Source organism: Platalea leucorodia (assembly GCF_965183815.1).
Source record: "Platalea leucorodia genome assembly, chromosome: 3".
NCBI lineage: Eukaryota > Metazoa > Chordata > Aves > Pelecaniformes > Threskiornithidae > Platalea > Platalea leucorodia.
The window spans coordinates 126,993,617-127,014,218 of NC_138825.1; the positions used below are offsets into that span (position 1 = coordinate 126,993,617).

The 20,602-nt window shown below is 50.4% G+C and overlaps 1 protein-coding gene across 1 annotated transcript; it reads right to left on the reverse strand.

Moving 5' to 3' along the window:
- Positions 1-20,409, reverse strand: ESCO2 (establishment of sister chromatid cohesion N-acetyltransferase 2; the record flags this gene model as incomplete). Its single annotated transcript, XM_082307748.1, has 11 exons — positions 20,364-20,409; positions 18,588-18,656; positions 16,046-17,027; positions 13,535-13,622; positions 10,588-10,648; positions 5,484-5,613; positions 3,837-3,968; positions 3,431-3,520; positions 2,833-2,976; positions 1,403-1,584; positions 1-139 (listed from the first exon to the last, which is right to left on the reverse strand). Exons 1-11 carry the CDS (start codon positions 20,381-20,383, stop codon positions 1-3), a joined length of 2,037 nt encoding a protein of 678 aa, XP_082163874.1. The 5' UTR covers positions 20,384-20,409.
- Between the last annotated feature and the right edge of the window lie 193 nt (positions 20,410-20,602).

Below are 20,602 nucleotides of genomic sequence, written 5' to 3' on the forward strand. Positions count from 1 at the left end.
TCAGTTGTTATAAATGAAGTTGTAAACGAGGAAGTTGGGGGTTTGGCAGTATCGCGTTGCGAACAGCTTGCCGTCCGGCGTCGGGTCGGAGAAGGCGATTTCGTCGGTGCCGAGGTGGGCGCCGTACATGAAGGTGCTCCTGAAAGAGAGAGCGGAGCTATTGGCGCGCTGCGCCCAGCCGGCCGCTTTGTCCCACCCCGAAAACGCGCCGCGGGGGTGTCCCCCCCCAGCCCGCCTCGGCAAGGAGCCGTCGTTTCTTCTGTCGCTTCGCTTTCAAACCAGAGAAGACGCGAGATGCGTTCGCCCGTTCGGATTCCGGCGTAATCAGGAACCAGGAGGCATTTTAAAATCAGCAAGAAGGAGAATGTAAGACCAAATAGAGGCAGAACCCCCCCCCCGCATACAATTTTAAGTGGAAACCCAGAGGTTTCGGTTAAATATCTTGGAGTCGTTGCCGCCACGGCAGTGCCGGGACTCTGGGTCACCTGGCTCCGGCTGGGTCGCCTGTCTGCTGGATCAGCGCTTGGATTTGGTGATCTTAAAGGTCTTTTCCAACCTAAACGATTCTGTGATGATGATTTTATATAGCATAATTATATTATGATTATGTCCTGTGGGTTTGGAAGGCGTCACGGAGGTGGTGCATCAAACGCTTAACCACGGGAGGAAGCGGAGATGAACCCCGGTGGATGAATTTTCAGAATACTGAGCTCCAGGTACAACCATGTCTGATTATATAAAAATATATACGTAGGTACTCATAGACTTTATATGTCTGTATTTGATACAGTTGATATAGTTGATATATATAGTTGATACAGTTGATATATATAGTTGATATAGTTGATATATATAGTTGATATACATATATTTGATATATAGCGAGCAGCTACGACACAAAGACACGGGCTACCACGGGCTCATGGACCGCCAAGCTCAAGGCAGTCCGTATTAACAGACAAGGGGAAGTTTTTAAGTCTTCCAGTTTGGTCTGAGCTTAAAAAAAGCTCGGCGTTTCCTGCCTGGAAAAACTGAAGTGTTTGGGCCCATCAACTTGTCCAGTAAAAAAAAATAATAATATTTTTTCCCAACAAGCAGTTTCTCATGAAAAATCCAGTCTGTGTAGCTCCGCGTTCCAGTTATACCCAGCAGTTAACAGCTCAGCCCACGCTTCTGCCAGATTTTAATTAAAAATATTATTTAAATATTAGCTATGCGTAGAATATCTGTCCACTTGATATCGCTCCGCTATCAAGTGTGGATTTCAGACTTGCTTAATGATACAGATTTATCCCTTAAGTTCTTTCTAAACACTTTTTGCTGCGATCGTGGGTTTCCCCCCCACCAAGGAGAAACCCCAGCTGGGATCCCGGCTCCCCGCTGCCCTCCGCTCGCTCCCTACCTGACCACGTCCACCATGCGACGGGCGATGCCCTTCCTGCGCCTCAGGCCGAACACCCAGATCCTGCTGACGCCGCAGACGGCGGGTTCCGGCTCGGTGGAGCAGCGCCAAGCCCGGTGGTGCTGCAGGGCGTCCTGGTCGGGGGACGGTGCGGGTCCCGGCTCAGACAGCACCCGGAAAGCCTGCGGGGATGAGGAGAGGCAGCAAACTGCTCCTTCCCGACGGGATGCAGAGCCACGGAGCTTCCCATGCGCCCAGCCTCGCCGGCTCTCGCAGGGCAGACCACCACATGAACCACAGAATCATGGAATCGTTTAGGTTGGAAAAGACCCTTAAGATCATCGAGTCCAACCGTTAACCCAGCACTGCCAAGCCCACCACTAAACCCTGTCCCTCAGCACCACATCTCCCCGGCTTTTAAATCCCCCCAGGGATGGGGACTCAGCCCCTGCCCTGGGCAGCCTGGGCCAGGCCCTGACAGCCCTTTGGGGGAAGGAGTTTTTCCCCATACCCAACCCAACCCTGCCCTGGCGCAGCTTGAGGCCGTTCCCTCTCGTCCCATCGCTTGTTCCTGGGGAGCAGAGACCGACCCCCCCGGCTCCAGCCTCCTTTCAGGCCGTTGCAGAGAGCGAGGAGGGCTCCCCTCAGCCTCCTCTTCTCCAGGCTGAGCCCCCCCAGCTCCCCCAGCCGCTCCTCCCCAGCCTTGTGCTCCAGCCCCTGCCCCAGCCTCGCTGCCCTGCTCTGGCCACGCTCCAGCCCCTCCATGGCCGCCTTGGGGTGCGGGGCCCAGCGCTGAGCACAGCATTCGAGGGGCGGCCTCCCCAGTGCCCAGCACAGGGGGACCATCCCTGCCCTGCTCCTGCTGGCCACACCGGTCCTGACACAAGCCAGGGTGCCACTGGCCCTCTTGGCCACCTGGGCACCCTGCTGGCTCATGTCCAGCGGCTGTCGACCAGCACCCCCAGGCCCTTTCCCGCCGGGCAGCTCCCAGCCGCTCCTCCCCACGCCTGCAGCGGTGCCTGGGGTTGCTGTGCCCCCAGGGCAGGACCCGGCCCTGAGCCTTGCTGACCCTCACCCCGGGGCCTGGGCCATCGCCCCGGCCTGGCCAGGGCCCCCTGCAGAGCCTCCTGCCCTCCAGCAGACCAACGCTCCCACACCAGCTCAGACAGAAGCTCGCTGCAGCCCCAACCGCACAAACTCAGCTACCTCCTGCCAGCGACATCTCACCCTGACAAAAGCACAAGCTTATCCTTAATTTCTTTTCTTCTGTTGTTTTTTTTTGGGTGGGTTGGTTAGTTGTTTTTTATTTCCTTAGCTTTATTTTCCCCCCTCCTGTGCTAAGCCAGGATTTCCAATACACAGGCCTACACAAACAGCCCAGTTCTTAGCCTGCAATTTCACCCCCTCCCCAGGCAATTAATAACACATACCTGCTTGATTGATTCAGCCACCAAGCACCCAACAACCATCTTCTCGTTGGACACAAACAAGTATATTTTAGTCTTGGCTGGGCAGCTCAAAGAAACTTGTTTAAATCCCAGTTCATTATCTACAATTTCTCGCACATCTTCTGCCTAAGAAAACAAAATTGGAGAGAGGGGGGTTAGGAACAAACAGATGCATTCTTTGGCGCGAAAGCTGTCAGAAAGGGGACTCGTTCCCCCAAATTAGCCAGTGCTTCCACACGATCAGGCTCGGACCGTGCAGAGAACATTAAAGAAGGGGCTCTCGCTCCTATTTTCATCCCTCTGCGCCTCTCGCAGAGCGCACCTGCCTCTCAGCCCAGTCCTCGGGAGGGAAAGGGTCGGGTTATGTTGGTCGTTTAAGAGCTCCAGCGCAGGGAGCGGGGTTAGGACGTGTCAGGGTGGGTGCCCACAGCGACCCCGACTGCGGCCGCAGCCCCGCGCAGCTCTCCTGTTCGCCCCGCGCACTGGCAGCGGCGTACGGTCCCACACTGAGGTCGTTCCGGGAGCTGAGCCAGCGGAAAGCTAATCCACAACATAAACCCCAAAATAAACAAACACGTACCTTCTTGACGGCATATTTCGGGTCATTTGGAAGAATCAGGACAATTTTCCCATCCCAGAACTCTGCCACAACCCGTTCTTTCTTCCAACCCTGCCGCAGAGGGGGGGAAAAAAAACCCAAACAAACAAGTTAGCGGAATAGCAAGAGCGAGGAAGTGATTCAGTGCAGACTTTGGCAGACGAAGCTGTAATCCGAACCGCTTTGGCTTTCAGGAATAAAGTCAAGTCTCATTCATCAAACTGATGAAAGCAGACATTTGCTGGAACGGCCTAACTTAGACTTTAACCTCCCCTCTGGAGGACCAAACATCGGCCTGCGGCCGTCTCGATTTGGTACCTGGATAGCGCGCACCGCTTCCCCCCCACCGTCGCCTTCAGCTGAGCTGGGAGCGCAGCCGTCGCCTTACCACGTATCTGAGGCCCTCGAGGAATCTCTCGTGGTGCTGGATGTGCTGGGCTTCATCCTCCGGGCTCGCGGCCGTGTAGATCATGCCGCAGGACTTGCAAACTACGGCACCAAAATGCTTCTGACCGGCATCCTAGTGAGAAACAGAGCCAGCTAAGCACTCTGAAGCGCTTCAAAACCACGTTTGGTTTAAGGAACGAGGTTGAGAATTGGTTCTAGTAATAATCATCAAAGATTCAAGTATGTGTTTTCATTTGAATTTGTGAAGAGGAGGACAAGGTTTTGCTTATTTGCAGAATATTCGGAACTGCACAGCATAAATTATCCGGGGAAGGCAATGAACGCGTTATTTGGAACGAGGCTTGAAACGGATCGGCAACATCCTCACCGAGGCAACAGTGTAAAAGAGCACCGCAAAAAACCAAAGGAAAACTCCATATCGTCTTCTCATCAGTCACCTAAAAATAACCTCATTTTTATCTCTGTCGGTACACAGGGAGGGGAGGAGAAGGAACCGAACGCCAGTTGTCCAAGCACACAGCAGATCGCTCTCTACGCGGCGAGGGGGAGCGAAGCCTGGTTTCTAAGGGCTCAGCTTAATTCCCTGCGCTGGCTGCTCCTGCAGCAGCCGCTTTTCCTTCCCCGCGTCCCAGTCCGGGCTTCTCCCCCCGTGCCGCAGCACCCACAGCCTGTCCCTCGTGGGCCCGGCGGCGAGAGACGCGGCCGCGCTGGGCCAGGCAGGGCTGGAGCTGCTGGCTCGCCAGCCAGCCGTCGTCAGGGCAGCGATGGTTTTATCCCTTCCACAGGGACCAGCTTCCAAAACACTTAAAAATTTATATCGGTGAGGTCTCAGAGCTGACAGAAATCATCCAAATGACTCAAAAAGGGTGCTAGAAAGGGCAGGTCAGCAGACAAGAACGATCACATAAGCGCTGCTCCCTCAGGAAACAGGCTTGAAAAAGTCTGCATGTCACCAAGCGAGAACAAATGGTTTACTAAAAAATTACTCATCGCTAAGGGCGTATTTTCTGGAACCGCGTACACGTGATGGCTACACAACACGCGAGCCTCAGGAACACCGTTTGGCCTCCTCCTGCTCCAAAATCGGTACTCCACGCTGAAGGGCAACGGCAGGAAGGCAGGCGTGGAGCGGCCGGAGAGGCACCCGCTCGTTAGCGGAGCGAGCTCCGGGCGGGCTCGGCTCCCGGTCGCACCTTCCTGCTCCCTGGCTGACGTTTGCCGCTGCGGTTGCAGTGCTGTGCTGACTCTGCTCGCACAGCGGGCCAGGACGCCGTGGGAAAGGAAAATTATCCAGCCAAATTCACTCCTATAGCATCCATACAGGCTCGGCTGAGTTTCCTTTTGGTTTTTTTTTTTTAATATTACGTTCCATAAATCTCTTTTGAATTCTAAAACGTAATAAAGCGCTAGTCCCAGGGAGACCATAACAACCTATTTCCTAGCTACTACCCTGTCCTCGTCTAGCGCTAAGCGTGTTAATCTCCGCCTTGTTACGCTCGTCGCAGCGTGGTTGGTTTGAGGTTTACACGTAAGGAAACCTACTTATCGGTTAGCCTCAAGACATATTTCTCGTTTCCTCACCACCAGGCCACCCTGAGGACCCAGCACGCCCCGAGGGGAACCTTACAATGATCATCTGATCCCGGGAACGCTTGCACAGCTCTTTCGCCTTCTTGCTTTTCTGCGAGGCGTGAGGTGTTTTTGCAGGTGGGCTGGACCCAAACGGAGAAGTCAGTTCGTCCAGCGTAGCCTGCGTCCTGAAAATCATTTCAGAGAGGTGAAAATTAGGCACTGCAGACAAAAGTTAACATGACGCGTCGCGTAGTGACTCTTATTACAGACCGCCCCAAGCCAGGCCAGGTACAGCAAAGCTTGTGACAGCTGTGGTGGCAGCTCCTCCGGTGGAGGGAGGGAAGGAAGGGCGGGCCACAATTGCATCAGAAATTAAATAACTCTTGATTAAGCACCTCTCCCACTTCCACAGCCATCCCCTTTCCAGGATACTGGAAATTCAGCAGCTCCTTGAACAGTCAAAGGGATACACAACAAACTGAGAAGCAGAGGGCCAGGTCCGTGACGTATGGAAACCGCGGGGGAAGAAACAGGTGCCCAAATCCAGCAGCTCCCTCCTCAAACCGCTGCTCACGTGCATCGAGACATCCAAAACGCTCCCACGCAGGCTCCGAGTTGCACGGCAGCGAGCTGCTCAGCTCCGGCAATCTCATACCCGAGGCTAACTGGGATCCACAAAACCCAAAGTCTCCCCTAAACAGTCCCCCAGGCACGCTCCTAACTCGTTTAATTTGGGCATAAAATCACAGCTATGATCACGCACCTACGCCTGCCCTCCGAGGGGCTGAGGAGCCCTGCGGGTTTGTGAAGTCCCCAGCGGATCGGAGGGCTCAGGGAGATGAATGCGGGGAGATGCGGCTATGGATTTGTTGGACAGCCACTGAACATGAGCCAGCAGGGTGCCCAGGTGGCCAAGAGGGCCCAGGGCATCCTGGCTTGTGTCAGGAACGGTGTGGCCAGCAGGAGCAGGGCAGGGATGGTCCCCCCGTGCTGGGCACTGGGGAGGCCGCCCCTCGAATGCTGTGCTCAGCGCTGGGCCCCGCACCCCAAGGCGGCCATGGAGGGGCTGGAGCGTGGCCAGAGCAGGGCAGCGAGGCTGGGGCAGGGGCTGGAGCACAAGGCTGGGGAGGAGCGGCTGGGGGAGCTGGGGGGGCTCAGCCTGGAGAAGAGGAGGCTGAGGGGAGCCCTCATCGCTCTCTGCAACGGCCTGAAAGGAGGCTGGAGCCGGGGGGGTCGGTCTCTGCTCCCCAGGAACAAGCGATGGGACGAGAGGGAACGGCCTCAAGCTGCGCCAGGGCAGGGTTGGGTTGGGTATTGGGAAAAACTTCTTCCCCCAAAGGGCTGTCAGGGCCTGGCCCAGGCTGCCCAGGGCAGGGGCTGAGTCCCCATCCCTGGGGGGATTTAAAGAACGGATAGACGTGGTGCTCGAGGACATGGTATAGATGGACTTGGCAGTGCTGGGTTAACGGTTGGACTCGATGATCTTAAGGGTCCTTTCCAACCTTGACGATTCTATGATTCTATGGACGTCTGGGAACGGCAGCGCAGCTGGCAGCGGGAGCACACACCTCGCCACGGCACTGTCCTGGTTTCAGCTGGGAGAGAGTCAGTTTTCTTCTTAGTGGCTGGTATAGTGCTGTGCTTTGGATTTAGGATGAGAATAATGTTGATAACACACGGATGGTTTGGTCCTTGCTGAGCAGAGTTTACACCAGTCAAGGACTTTTCAGCTTCCCCTGCTCTGCCCGGTGCACAAGGAGCTGGGAGGGGGCACAGCCGGGGGGGCTGACCCAGGCTGGCCCAAGGGCTATGCCATACCCTATGGTGTCGTGCCCAGGATAGAAACTGGGGGAAGAAGGAGGAAGGGGGGGATCTTCGGAGCGATGGCATTCGTCTTCCCAAGTCACCGTTACGCGCGATGGAGCCCTGCTTTCCTGGGGATGGCTGAGCACCCGCCTGCCCCTGGGAAGGAGCGAGTGAATTCCTTTGCTTTGCTTGCACGCGCGGCTTTTGCTTTACCCATTAAACTGTCTTTATCTCAACCCATGAGTTTTTTTTCTCACTTTTACTCTTCCGATTCTCTCCCCCATCCCACCAGGGGGGAGTGAGCGAGCGGCTGGGTGATGCTTAGTTGCTGGCTGGGGTTAAACCACGACAGGCATCACGCTGCAACCCACCGTACCATAGCTCGGTCCGAGCGGCTCGGGGATCCGTGCCGGATGGCTGGACAGCGCGATACGCGGCGAGGACAAGGGTCCGACCCTGCCAGACCCAGCAGGGGAAGCAGCGTCATCTGAAATCATCTTACAAAGCTTCAAGTGTTCCTGTTTTGTGAGGAAAGCTGACTAGGGAGCGCGCACCGCGTCAGCACCGCTCTCCCCTCAAGGGGGGAAAAAAAGGGGAGAAAGGGAAAAATCAAACTCCGAGAACCTACACCGCATTTCATCTAGGTTTTGATCAAGGCGTACGAGAACTCGGGACAAGGTTTTGGCCGAGCCTCACCACAGCTTGGTCTCAAGCCCACGCTCCCTCTGCCCCTGGGGTCCCCAGGCCGCTGCCCCACGCAGGGGCTGCTCCGCCACCCCAGGTCCCAGCCCCTCACGCCAACACCTCCTCGAGACCAGGGGATCGGCAGCATCTCGGGGAAAAAAAACCCCGGGTGCTGGTGCTGAGCTCTCCTCTGCCATCTGGCAGGGACAGCTTCCCAAAGAGGGAATATTCAGATCCAGACATGAGGAATTTTTAAGTTTACAACATGGGCTCCAGCTCTGGGGAGGCATAGTGTTAGAGGCGTTAGCAATCACACAGGTTTCCTAACCTACCTTTAGACTTCGGTACGTAAAGTGGGCTTTCTTAAGCAATCTTGGAGCGGGAAATTGTAACGATTGTGCAGTGAACCTTAACATGGAACTAATTTAGAGATACACTAAGCCATTTTATAGATTTGGATACTAAGGAGAATTTCCAAAGCAGAGACTTCATGTAGGAAAAGCTTGTGTTCATCAGCTTCCCAAGAGACGACTGCAAATCCAAGACTGATTTTCAGTTAATCACAAACACCGGGATTTCCACATACTCCAGGGTTCCACTTGCACCTCGGAAGGCATTTGAAAAGCCACATGAGGAAGCAAAGCAAATATTGCAATCAGATCTCACTTTCAACACTTCCGTGGCAGAGGACTACAGTAGCGCAACAAGGCTCGGAAGGTTTATTTTGGCTCTTTTTGGATCAACTTTAAGTGTTTTTTGTTTTGGTTTTTTTTATGGTTACAACAAACTCAGCTCAGAAGGCTTTTATTGTTAACAAAACGTATCAAGAAGTTGATTCAACATGGGAAAGGGAGTAGTAGCTGTGGTTCTTGCGTGGGAAAGCAAGTCTTTTCCCACTAGAGGTCTGAATACGACAGCAAATTAATTGCAGAAATAAACTAATCAGAAGCACAGACACCAGGGAGGACAACGACACCTTACGAGTAAAGAGTCCCAGCGCTTGATAAAGTAATTTATCAAGATCGTGCTTTTTACAGAATCAAAAAAGCAAACTTCACATGCTTGCGCCTCATTTCCATCACACCGAATAACCCTTTTCACCCATTTTTATTCCAACTTCTGTCTCGTCTTCGGCACCTCGATCAAAAGCGCTGAGCACGCTGCTGCCTAGCGCTGCTTATTAAAATTTCTCAGGTTTAAAAAAAAAAAAAAAGCGCCATACAAAACACACCTGACCAGTGCAGTTCCGGATCTTTGCACTTCAGGTGATTTCTGGAGAGCAGAGAGATGCTTCTCGGAGCGCTAAGAGTGAAGATGTTGGGCAACGTTAGCCACGGCGCTGTAATATTTACAAAAGCAGATCGCAGGAAGAGTTACTATGGAAAAACAAGGGACCTGATGGGAGAGCTGAGTTTGACGCTAAATTTAAAGAACGCGGGTATTCTGCAACACCAGCCCGAGGTAAAGGAGCCTCCTGAAATCTTGAGCTCCGTACAGCTTTAAGAAGCCAGCGCCTTCCCAAAAAGTGAGTCATTTCAACGGCTTAAAAATTAATACTGTCGGTTTAACTGGTAAAGGAGATCGAGTGTGACAGAGACAGAGAAGCTGGCAGCTCCTGCGAGAGCCACAGACCGGCCTGCGCAGCGCCGCTGACCGGCCCCGTCAGCCTTTCCAGCGTTACTCAACGAGGGGCCCCCAGTTTAACTGGCCCGGCCGAGGCGGATTTTCACACACCGTAGCCGACGTACACAAACATAGCTCCAAAACGTTGCTTGCCACACAGAATCGCTTCAAACACAGCGAGAACGCCCACGCCAGAGGCATCGCCGCCGTATGGGGTGGCGATGGAGGTGTAGTAAACTCATCAACACGTACGTTTGCTGTCTACAGCGCGGACTTAAACGTATATACAGAAACCCACGCCGTTTATTAGGCTCTAGGGAGGGGCAGCAGTGCCTCCCTGCTCGTTGTGTGGCCAGCAGGCAGTGTTACGCTGTGCCGCTGCACTTGCCAAACGGTCCGAGCAAAGACGATTTGTTTTGACAGCTCTGGTACCTCAAAATTACCTCTGGTAACTCCAAATTCACAGTCAGCACTGCCGAGGGGAGGCGCAGGTCCCTGCCGAGCCCCAGTACGTAAAGACCGAAAGTTCCTGCTCCTTAGGGACACTCCAGGTAGAGTGAGGACGCACAAAAGCAGTACAAATAAATACAAACCCCCCTACGTGGCTCAGCCACCACCAAGGCTGTGCCATCCTTGGCGATGAATATATCCTGCAACAGCCCACCGCCTTCTAATGATTTTATCATTTGCAACAGCTAAGAGAAAAACCTGTATTTCCTTTTGAGTTCAAAAAGTAAAGCCCATCAGCTCAATACTATGTCCAAATTCACAAGTAAAACGTACTACAGGCAGTAAGCAAATGTGCATTTCCTTATTCACAGGCTAGAATCCCCTAAACCAATGCGAATTTAATCATTCACCTTCTCTTAAAAAAAAAAACACACACACAAGCAAACCCAAAACACCCTCAGACTCCCAAACCGCAGAAGGATTGGGAGAAAGCCAAGCTGTTGTTTTTAAGAACTAGTATAATTTAAAAAAAAAAAACGATTCTGCAGATAGGACGCTTCTGATCGTTCTGGGCGAGTTCGCAAAGATTAACCTACCTTTTCTTGCTGGCAGGGGGTGCACTGAATATGGGGTAGACAACGGCATTTGAAGGAGGTGCTGGAAAAGACGAGCAAAGTTACTGTGGTTTAGAATCCTTTTCAGTTGCAGAACACATCGATAGAGAGAAACAGAAATTCAAACACCGATGGGACCTCAAAAATGACACGCAAGGGTGAAACTGAACTCTATAGACAAGCGCTGCTACGAGTACGGGGTTGATGCCGCAGGATATAAAGGTTACGGCCATGCGTGGTACCCAGCATTAATTACCTTCAATCCACTTCAGGACACTGATCAGGCTGTCGGGTGCTTTCCCTTCTCACATTGGAAGGATGAAGAACTATATAAAGCAGAAATTTCTGCTGCAGTAGGTTAGCGTTTCCTTGGCTATTAATTAAGAGTGTTAATCAAGCAGAGGTCTCTCCGTTTTCCATTATTTTGGCTAAGGCAGCCCAAACCTACAGCTTCTTCATCCCAGAGAAGCTGGGAAATGACAGGCTCAGCACTGGGTTACAGCACACAAGCTGCAAGTTTTAGGATAACTTCACAAAGACTTTGGCAAGTAAAACCAAGCAAATTATTAGTTAGGAATATGTTTTCCCTCTAGTGTAAAAAGTTTAGGTACCAGACTGCTTTATGCTCTCCTATTTTGGCTGCATTCACAAATAGACAGAGACTTTGTAGGAATCACAGAAACATCGTCAAGCACAGAAGCATAAAAATGGCCCTAACAGCCTCCAAAAACCATAGCGTGAAGATGGACCCGTTGTTTCTAGGGAACAGGACACAATAAAAAAAGTCTCTTGTTAAAATCAATAGTGGAAAAAGATCGTGAGGAGTCATGAAGACGACACTAATAACCAATAAAAAGCCTACGGCTTCCTAGAAATGCAGGATCTTGGAGGGCCAAGACACTTCTCGGGAGAGGCCCCAGCAGGCAAATAACGTTAGGCAATTTTTGGGAACGCGATGGCAACAGCTTTATAAACAGGTGGAAAACACAGCAAGAGGAGTCTTTTATCCAGAGCTGGAGGCGGCAGAAAGAGCAGCGGCTGGCAGCAGGGAGCGTGGCGCTGCTCGGAACGGGAGGAGGCAGAGCGGAGAAAGGGTGACCTTCAAGAAAACAGACTTCCCAAAGTTCCAAAAGCGGATAAATAAGCTCCCATGGGAAGCAAGAGTAAAGGGGAGGGGTGGGGGGAAAGCTCAGGAGTGCTGGTAATTTCTTTGAGAAACAGATTAAGACCAGATGTGCCAGCAAGAAGGGGGGTAGGAGACAAACACAGCTGAACCATGACTTTTTCTCTCACTGGAAACTCGAGGAATCCCACTGGGATTAGAAACCAGGGAGAAGCAGAGCAGCAACACAAAGGCCTGAAAGCAGAAATGCCAAAGTGCAAAACGAGCTCTACCTGGGAAGGTCCCCGTGCCGGGAAAGCAGCCCGTGACAGCAGGGGGAAAACCCAGGAGCTGCAGCTGCCGAAAGAGGGGGAAACGCTAAAACCAGATGACAAAACCTTTACTGCCTTTTTATTTCAGCCATCGATAAAAGAATTGGTTGTGATGTGATCGTTAGCACAATTAAGACACAAAGGAGAGATGAACTTCCACAGCTGGGGAAAGATGTAAAGAGAACTCTCGGATAAATTACGCCTTTTCAGACCAGCAAGGACTGAATTAACCCAGGGCAGCGCAGGCTGAATAGCAAATGCTGCTTATTTTTAAAAGGGAAAAATGAAGAAACCAGGAAATTCGGATAAAATAACATGACCTCAACTTCTGCAAACATACTGGCACATCTTAGTGCATACTTGGAAGATGAGACAGCAGGTAGAGGCCAAGACATTATTTTGCCTTAATAAAATAATATTTAAGCAATATATTTTCTTTTTATTATCACTTATTATTCCCAAGAAGAAAAATAATAAATATCTTAAAATGAATATATAACTTCTGAAAATTCCCTTGCGTTAGTAGGGAAATATCGTCTCTGTAAACCAACCATAAGAAAGGGGGCAAAGTTGACTCGGGGGAAAAAGAAAAAAATATCATATTCAAATAATTCTTGTTAAGAATTCACTGCCGAAACAAAAACTATAGAGTGGAGTTTCCTCGGTGACCATCAGGAGCAAGCAATAATATATGCTTATAACTTTGTAGATAATAGCTAGCGCATAGGGGCATTAAGAGTTTAATTTTAAAAGCATTCTTACATTGAAAATGGGCAGAAACAAGTTGAAATAAGGAGCAGGGGAACCGCTACACTTAACAACAAACGGGGGCAAAAGGAGAGCTGGGGATCAAGCCTCTGGGCAGCAGCTGCGTGTAAAACACTCGGGGCGCGGGCTGCCTCCAGCCAAAGGCATCTCACAAAGTTTCCTGTGGAAACGTATGCGTTTGCTGCGTGTGAAACGTATTCGTTAATCCCTTCCTGCTAATTAGTGCTGGCAAGGCTCAGCTGCGGTTGGGTTTGGGAGCACCACACCAGGAAAGGCATGGCTCAGTCTGGAGAAAAGAAAGAAATGAAAAAGTCAGATGCCTGAACATCAAGATTGAAAAAGGAAAGCTGAAAGGATCAGGGTAACCGTCCAGGGAGAAGAGAATGGGGAAAAAACACCTAATAATGGGATTCAAATACAGCAATTTCCCAAATCTTACTGGGAATGGGCTATGCAGTAAAGCAAAGAGGAAAGATAGGCTGGCCATCAGGATAAAACCGATTTACACCCTGCTTAATGCTAAAACAGCTTTGTCGGGGGGACAGCAGAATCTCCATCGTTAGCGTCCCGCTTATTAAAACACGGAACGATAGGACAAGACGGGAATTCAGCAGAGTCGATCCTGCTGGGGAAAAACAGGCAACCTAAGAGGTTTTCAAAGTCTCTTCCACCTCCTTTTCCCACAGCAACAAAAGTCACGGACCAAGCCATGTATAACCCAACTTACCGCGCTTATCCACCGTACGCGGAGACTGGCTTGAAGGAATAACGCCATCATCGGACTCACAGGCTGTAGAACTGATTTCATCAACGTCCTATAAATCAAGACAATTTTTTTTTTTTTAGGGCAAAAAGAAAACGCTCCCGGTGATTAAGTTCTCAGACAGCAGCTACAGAATCGCATATAGCCCAAGCGGCCTTCCCAACGAGCACGAACCGCCGCGATGAAGTGCTACCAGCGGCGGTATTTGCCAATAACAAAACGCAGTTTTAGCAGACGGCCCGTCTCACCGTTATTTAAGTCACACCTGAATGCTGAATTTGAAAACGTGGCTGAAAACCATGCACCCCAGCACCGAGGAAAAATTCATGTCCTGCGGGTTTCTCGCAGCCTCAAGCAGCGCCATCGACATTTCTCCTCTGCCTGCCTTTGACTACGGTAAGGCCAAGTTGTTGACAAACAATTATCATATTTTTTTGATTCTCAACACCCACTTACGCCCCTGCTTTTGTTTTAGTGCGGGATAGGGTTTTGTTTTGTTTTTTTTTTCTTTTAAGTAAATCTTAACTGTAGAGGTTTGTGTCATTTCTTCACCTCCGCATTTCTGGGACTCTGCTTCGTTCTCTGCCTACAGCCATGCGTCTTCACAGCTTTTGGAAGCCTCTCGCAAACGTTCTCTCAAAATGAAAGTTCGCCAACCTGATTTTTGCCTTGAACTCTGCTCTTTTTGCATATGACGGTGTGTTGTTTCCCATCTCATCAGGAACGCTAGACAGTCACGAGGTAAAGCAACCGGCTGTAGCAGAACCCGAGAGGAGATCAAGGCCAAACCTGGTCTGCGTTCAGTTTACAGCAACGAAGTCGCTAAGTTCCCTTTTCAAACGCTCCGTGCTTCTGGTTAACCTCTCAGAAACAGTTTGCCAGCACAAAAAGCTGCCATCGCAGCAGGATCCAATACTTTCAAGTTATTTTTTGGGTGTTTTTTTTTTTTTTTTTTTTTTTTTTTACTGCACGTGCAAGAGGAGATCGCACAAGCTAACATTTGTGTTTTATTAACGCTGCGTTGTAAAAACATATTGACAATCAAGTCGGGAATGTGAGCGAGATACTAAACCAGTGCAGGTGAACAAAGGAGGCAATAAACTGTCCTTTATTGAACCGCCACAGGAATATAAAACACATTAGCCCTATAAAAACAGCTTCCCATCTTGTTCACTGCTTCCTTTCAATGCCCAGTATAAAATACTACAGTAGTAGTCCACTGTTTTTTCCTACTTTCCTACATTTTAGATGCCAGAATGCAACAGCAAAATATGACTTTAAGCGTAACAAAATAGTTCGCGAACCTGTTCCTAATTTGTATCTCACTGCTGCGCTCGTTCCGGTGCCGCCCTTGCTTTTCACACCTAAGCCCCGTGTTAAAAAGCAAAATCCACATCCCAAGCGAAACAATTCTCTGGCAAATCGTAAAATTAAAAGCCAGGGCTGGCAAGCATTAACTGGATGGCAATAAGCGAGACTCATTGCAAAGTTTAACCATTCCAGCACTTCTAAACATATTTGCACAAGAATTAAATGTATGTTTAAAAAAAACAAATAAAAAAACCAACAAAACAGCACTTTTCGGTCACCAGGAGTATTCGCTGCTAAGGCAGCAACAGATAAAAATGGCTTATATGTCTTCAGCGATATACAAAAAGGTTACAGTTCTTCAAATGCAGACCGGCTCAAAAACCTCATTGCTGGCTTGTTAAAGCATGAGAAGCGGGGGCTTCGTCTCGCTTCCTTGGAGAAGGGAGCCGCAGAACTAGCACACGCAGTCCCTGCTGAGAAAATAATCGCTAAAAAGCTAGCCCCGGACCAGCCCGGCGCCTGCTAGCGCTGCTTGAATTACACCAGCGAGCAACGTCTTGTGACCCAGGTGAAATCTCGAAATATTTAGACACTCTAGAAACAATTTTGCTTTCTTTGCCCAATTACTTCACCGGCTGGGGAAAAACAAGAAACTCTCGAGAGGCTTTGAGCAGTAACATTTTGAAGACGGAGGCGTTATCTAGGGAGAACGCCCAGGGAGCGGGCTCACCGCCTCCCACAAAACTCAGCAAGGTCAGACTCGGCATTTGTTACATTTATTAAAACAGAAGGGGGAAAAAAAAAAAAAGGACATTTAAAAACTTCTTTTTCAGCTTTGCCCTTTATCATAAAAAAAGAAAAAAAGATAGATGTCTTTTGCAAAAACATCATGCAGAAAGCTTCCCTTTCAGCTGCCGTAAATGGAATATTTCACTGCAACCCAGAGGGATGCTGACAAGAATTTCCTGAAAGTTTGCCACGGTTTTACACCTTCATAAGGCAGGAATAAACCTGTGAAAGTCTTCCTCGGCAAAATCCACTAATATATCTAAATAAACACCCTACGTCCGAAGAACCGGAGCGCGCGTTACTTGCGGCTTGCTCGGCAAGCTCTGCGCGCATCACCCGAACGCCGGCGCGGGTCCCGGTGACACCTCTACGTACCACGTTCTCTGCGTCGCCGTCTCCCGCCGCTGCAGACCTGGAAGCGCAACCGCTTTGCTGCGGAGACGTTTTTCCTTCACGTGCCGAATCGCTCTCGCGATTCCCACAGTTTGTGAAGTCCTCCCCGTTTTCATTTTCCTTCTTGCGAGGCACAGAAATACTCCTCAGTGCACCTCCCGCCTCGAGAAGTTTGTTTCTATCAGCCGAATCGGACTTCGTAGTTGGCGGTGGTCCGGGCTGATCGTTTTCTTGCAGAGATTTGGGGAGACCCTGGAGAGACTTAGCATCTACAACTGGTTTTTTAGAGTGCGATTTCTTCCTGGCAGAAAAGAACGCTGCTCCCATCTGGAGTTTCAGGGCCGGTTTAACGGTCATGCTTAAGACTCTGAAGGGTGAATCCATCTTCTTTTTAATCAGGCAGTTCACATTCTCTTTCTCCACACTGGGTTTTCCCGCTGGTAGCTCTCCCTTTGCCTTCTTAAGCGTTTTGGGGACAGTTTTGCCATGCTTGGAGTTGGTCGCGTGCTTGGTTGGCTTCGAGCTTGTATTCCTGCTCACGTTCGTCTTCTCAGTCCTGCTGGCAGCTGGGAGACTTTCATCCCTGTTCCTCTCGCCCAAAGAGTGGTTCTCGTTCAGTTGCTTCCTCTCAAGAGGAGTAAGGTATCGCTTTTCCTTGCTATAAAAAGACACCGCAGGCACGAGGGGCTTGTACGAGGCAGCGGTCTTGGGGGATAATTTCCTTGAGGACTCCGTCTGCGCAGCTGCGGGAACGCTGGCCGCCTGAGGGGGTGAAATATCCAGCCTCCTCGACAGCACCGGCTTCACCGGGCCAGCCTCATTTTCCTTCATCTCATCGCTGGAGCTCGAGGACCATTTTATTTGGGAAGCAAACCGATGATTTCTCAGTTTCTGGAGCGGAGACAGACCTTCAGCAAAGCCTATCATCGCTTTTTTCACGGGAGTCTCAAAGGCTAAGGATGATCTGTAAAAATAATTATGGAGGAAAACATCACGTATACCATTGAAGCTTTTCAATTACTGTTTTACTTAAATAAAACCTAATTTTCACTCAGCTTAGTTGCCTGTACTGGTGCATGCCCTGGAACAAATACAACTATCAAATACCAAAACATAATATACAAAGGGCCTGAAACTCTCGCCATTCTCCACATAATGATGTTTTTAAATAGCAAATCTCTTTTCCTGCCTGAACTTGTTAAAGGACCCGGGAACAAGAGTCATTCTGCTTTCTGGAACGCTGCTGACAGGATCAGCGCTATTCATGATTAAGGAGAAAAAAAAAAAGTTTTATTTGTTTCAGGCCAACTCTGTCAACTCACTTTGTGCCTCTGAAAAAGCTCGTGCACCCCTCAGCCCTGAGCGTAAGACTGATAAAGCCGGGGGGAATCACACGGTATTTTACAGCAGTTTCCGAAAGGCACGCACTGAAATCTCACTCCGACAGCTATCTCAGAATCTAAAACCTCATCGGTAAATCACTCATAGCTTCTCAACCTACCGCCTGAAAGGAGAGACTACATTTACATGAAGGCCACGTTCAGCCGGTCCTGGTTGTAACATCTTTGGCGCCCGACGCGGCGAGGCGTTTCCTCAGCGAGCATTTACACCCTATCTCAGGAATTTGTCCTTCCGAGTCAGAAAGCAAACTTCACGCTTGGTCTCCCCCCGCCCCAGAAATATTTTTGTGGGGGAAGTACAGGACAAGCATGAGAAAAATCTGTTCGGCGGGTAGAGTTATGAAAGAATGAGAAACAAGCTATTCTTTTGGATTTAAAGCTCAGCTTTTTTTTTCATGGCCAGTGGCTTATCCTCCACTTTTTTTGGAGGGATTTGGGGGGGGGAATCTATAATTTTTTTAAGTATACATAACAAAGGAACTATTTTTCTATTAGCACTAGAAGACTATTCAGATAATTTGTGCAGACCTCAGTGTTTCTATAACGTGTATCTTTCCAAATGGGAGAGACTGAGGCTTTACCACAAAGAAATGCAAACATCGGGGGGTTTATTTCTTAAGTTTCGAAACAATCAGTTTTTAGGTTTCTCCTGGTTTTCTGACTTACTCAGGGCTAGGTCTGTGCCTGAATGTCATGTACAGGGATATGCACTTGACAGAGGTAACTGCCAAAACAAGATACCTCACTTTAATAAGAGAAAAAAAAAAAATAATAACACCCTAACGCAAACTAATGCAACCTACTAATGCGGGCCTGCAAAGTATCTGCTCAGCGTAAGGGCTTTTTCTCACGTCTAATCCTGCACTACGCTACAGACTGAAGATCGCTCTTAGCTTCGGTTTCCCTGTACGTTAGCTGAAATCTCTCAAGATGCTCGGTACAACACAAAATGAGACAAGTCACTGCATAATAAACATGGGCTGATGGTATTGAGTCTCAGAACCACCTTTTTTCCACTTTACGTTAAAAGCTCTCAAGGATTTTAAATGTCTATTTTATTCCATGCACAGCAATTAAGGGGTTTTTATTAGGGGAAAAATAAAATCTGTGAAAAGTTAACATACCCATCGGTATGCGTAGAACTACGGCTCCTTTTCCGTGGGGTAACAGCTGCCATGTCTTCACCAGAGCACCTACAAGAAAGCATTTTTAATAGCTTGAAATAGATTTCCAGTAAAAACAAAACACAAAACTAAACAAAAACAACTTAATAAGGAAGAGAAGGTGGGGGACTGGGAAGAAAACACTGAATGGAAGCAGTTCAGGCATGACAGAGACTAGAGCAACACCGAGCTGTGTTTGAGTTGAGCGTAAGCCGTAAAACAAGCGCCCACAGAGGAGATCTTCCAGGTCAAGGCCAATTCTGTCATCACGGACAATCGCATCCTAAAGTCTCTTTTCTAAAACGGAGACAGATGATTCAGAAAGAAGTTTTACTTTCCATCTCTCACATTCCTCTGGCAAAGCTCGTTCCAGACCTCACCGACATGGTTCCTAGAAAACTGCCTGCTCCTGCCTATATTCACGGTCAGTTTATTCCCGGGAGGATTTCACACTGGCATTTACCTTCCAGCCAAGGCAGCTCTTTACCCAACAGAATTCTAGTTTCTCTCCCAGCTCCCTTCTTCCCAAATGCCATAAACCACACTTTTTTAGCCGTCATTAACACAGTGCCCATTTAAACCAGTTTAACACTCAGCACTGTTTGTTCCATCTCTTCCAATTTGAGACAATTCTGGTACAATATCTGCTTTTGTGTTATGTGGCGTTTCACAACTGAAACTCCAGAGTAAAGAAATATCCTGTATCCAGGAGAACGAATAATAAATATTCATCAACTGCTAGGACACCACAAAGAATAGTTTATTCAATAATCTGCCAGCAGGGGGAATTTCCTCCCAACCTGCCCGCGTTAACGCGTTGCTGGTTTTGGGGAGGCGGTGACTGGTGACAGCCCAGATGTGACAAGCTGTCCTCAAGCCCAGGAACACCAAGGGCGCAAGCGGTGGCAGAGGAGCGAGCCAGGAGCTGCGTAGCTGCAGCAGCAGGAGTTGTACAGCCTCAGCGCAGAGCGGCGCCGGCAGAGGGGAACTTCAAGAGGCAATGCCTTAGAGAAACAGGGCAACAAGAACAAGCCTGGTACCTGGGAAATAAGATATCAGCTGGAAGGGAGAAGATAAGACAAGGAGAGGCTGTTGGCAGGAGAGCCAAGGTGCAGGTGTGGGGGGAGCAATCCTTATAACTTGCCCCAGGAACCTGAGGGTCCCCATAGACGGCTCCCTGCCGGCCCCAGCCACCTGCACTCCTTCCCAAAATGTCCGTAGCCCAGCTCCCAGCCAGCCCTGCACCTCAGTACCGTGTCAGACCCTAACCCCCCAGGCACCCTGCTGGGGCACCAGCCCCTTACCCCAGCACCCCACACCTCTCCCACCCCCCACGACCTAACCAAAGCGCCCCACACCCCCAGAAGCCCCCTACCCACACCTGAGACCCGGCGCCAGGGCCTGGCCCCACGCTCCCCCCACCCCCCCGGCATCACTCCTGTCCCCCCACCCCACCTGTATCGGTTCGTGGGGCCTGGTGCACCTCAGCACCGCACCAAACGCCCAGTGCGGAGCCCCACAGCCCTCACACCCCATCCCAGCACCAGGGCAGGCCCTGGGCCCAGCGACTCCCCCCTCAGCCCCACACAGGCGCCTCGGAACCGCACCAGGCCCTGACACCCGCACCCCTCCTTCCCCCTAACACAAGCCCTACGCCTCGACACGGCACCAAACCCTCACCCCCTGCCCTCCACAAGCACCTGAGCCCCCTCCGAGGCCCCGGTCCCGGCCGCTCACCTCAGCACCGTCTCCGCCATCAACACTCCCGCGCCTTCAAACCCGCGCGCCTTCTCCCGCCCGCTCACCCTCCTCCTTTCCATTGGCCGAACGCCGCGTCACTCACACGTCTTTCATCGCCATTGGCCAAACTACGGCGCGCCGCTTTGCACCCGCCCTACCCGTTTTCCAGCCAATCAGATGGCAGAGCTCACCACGCCCCCAGAGAGACTCCGACTCCCAGCGTGCCTTGCGAGCGC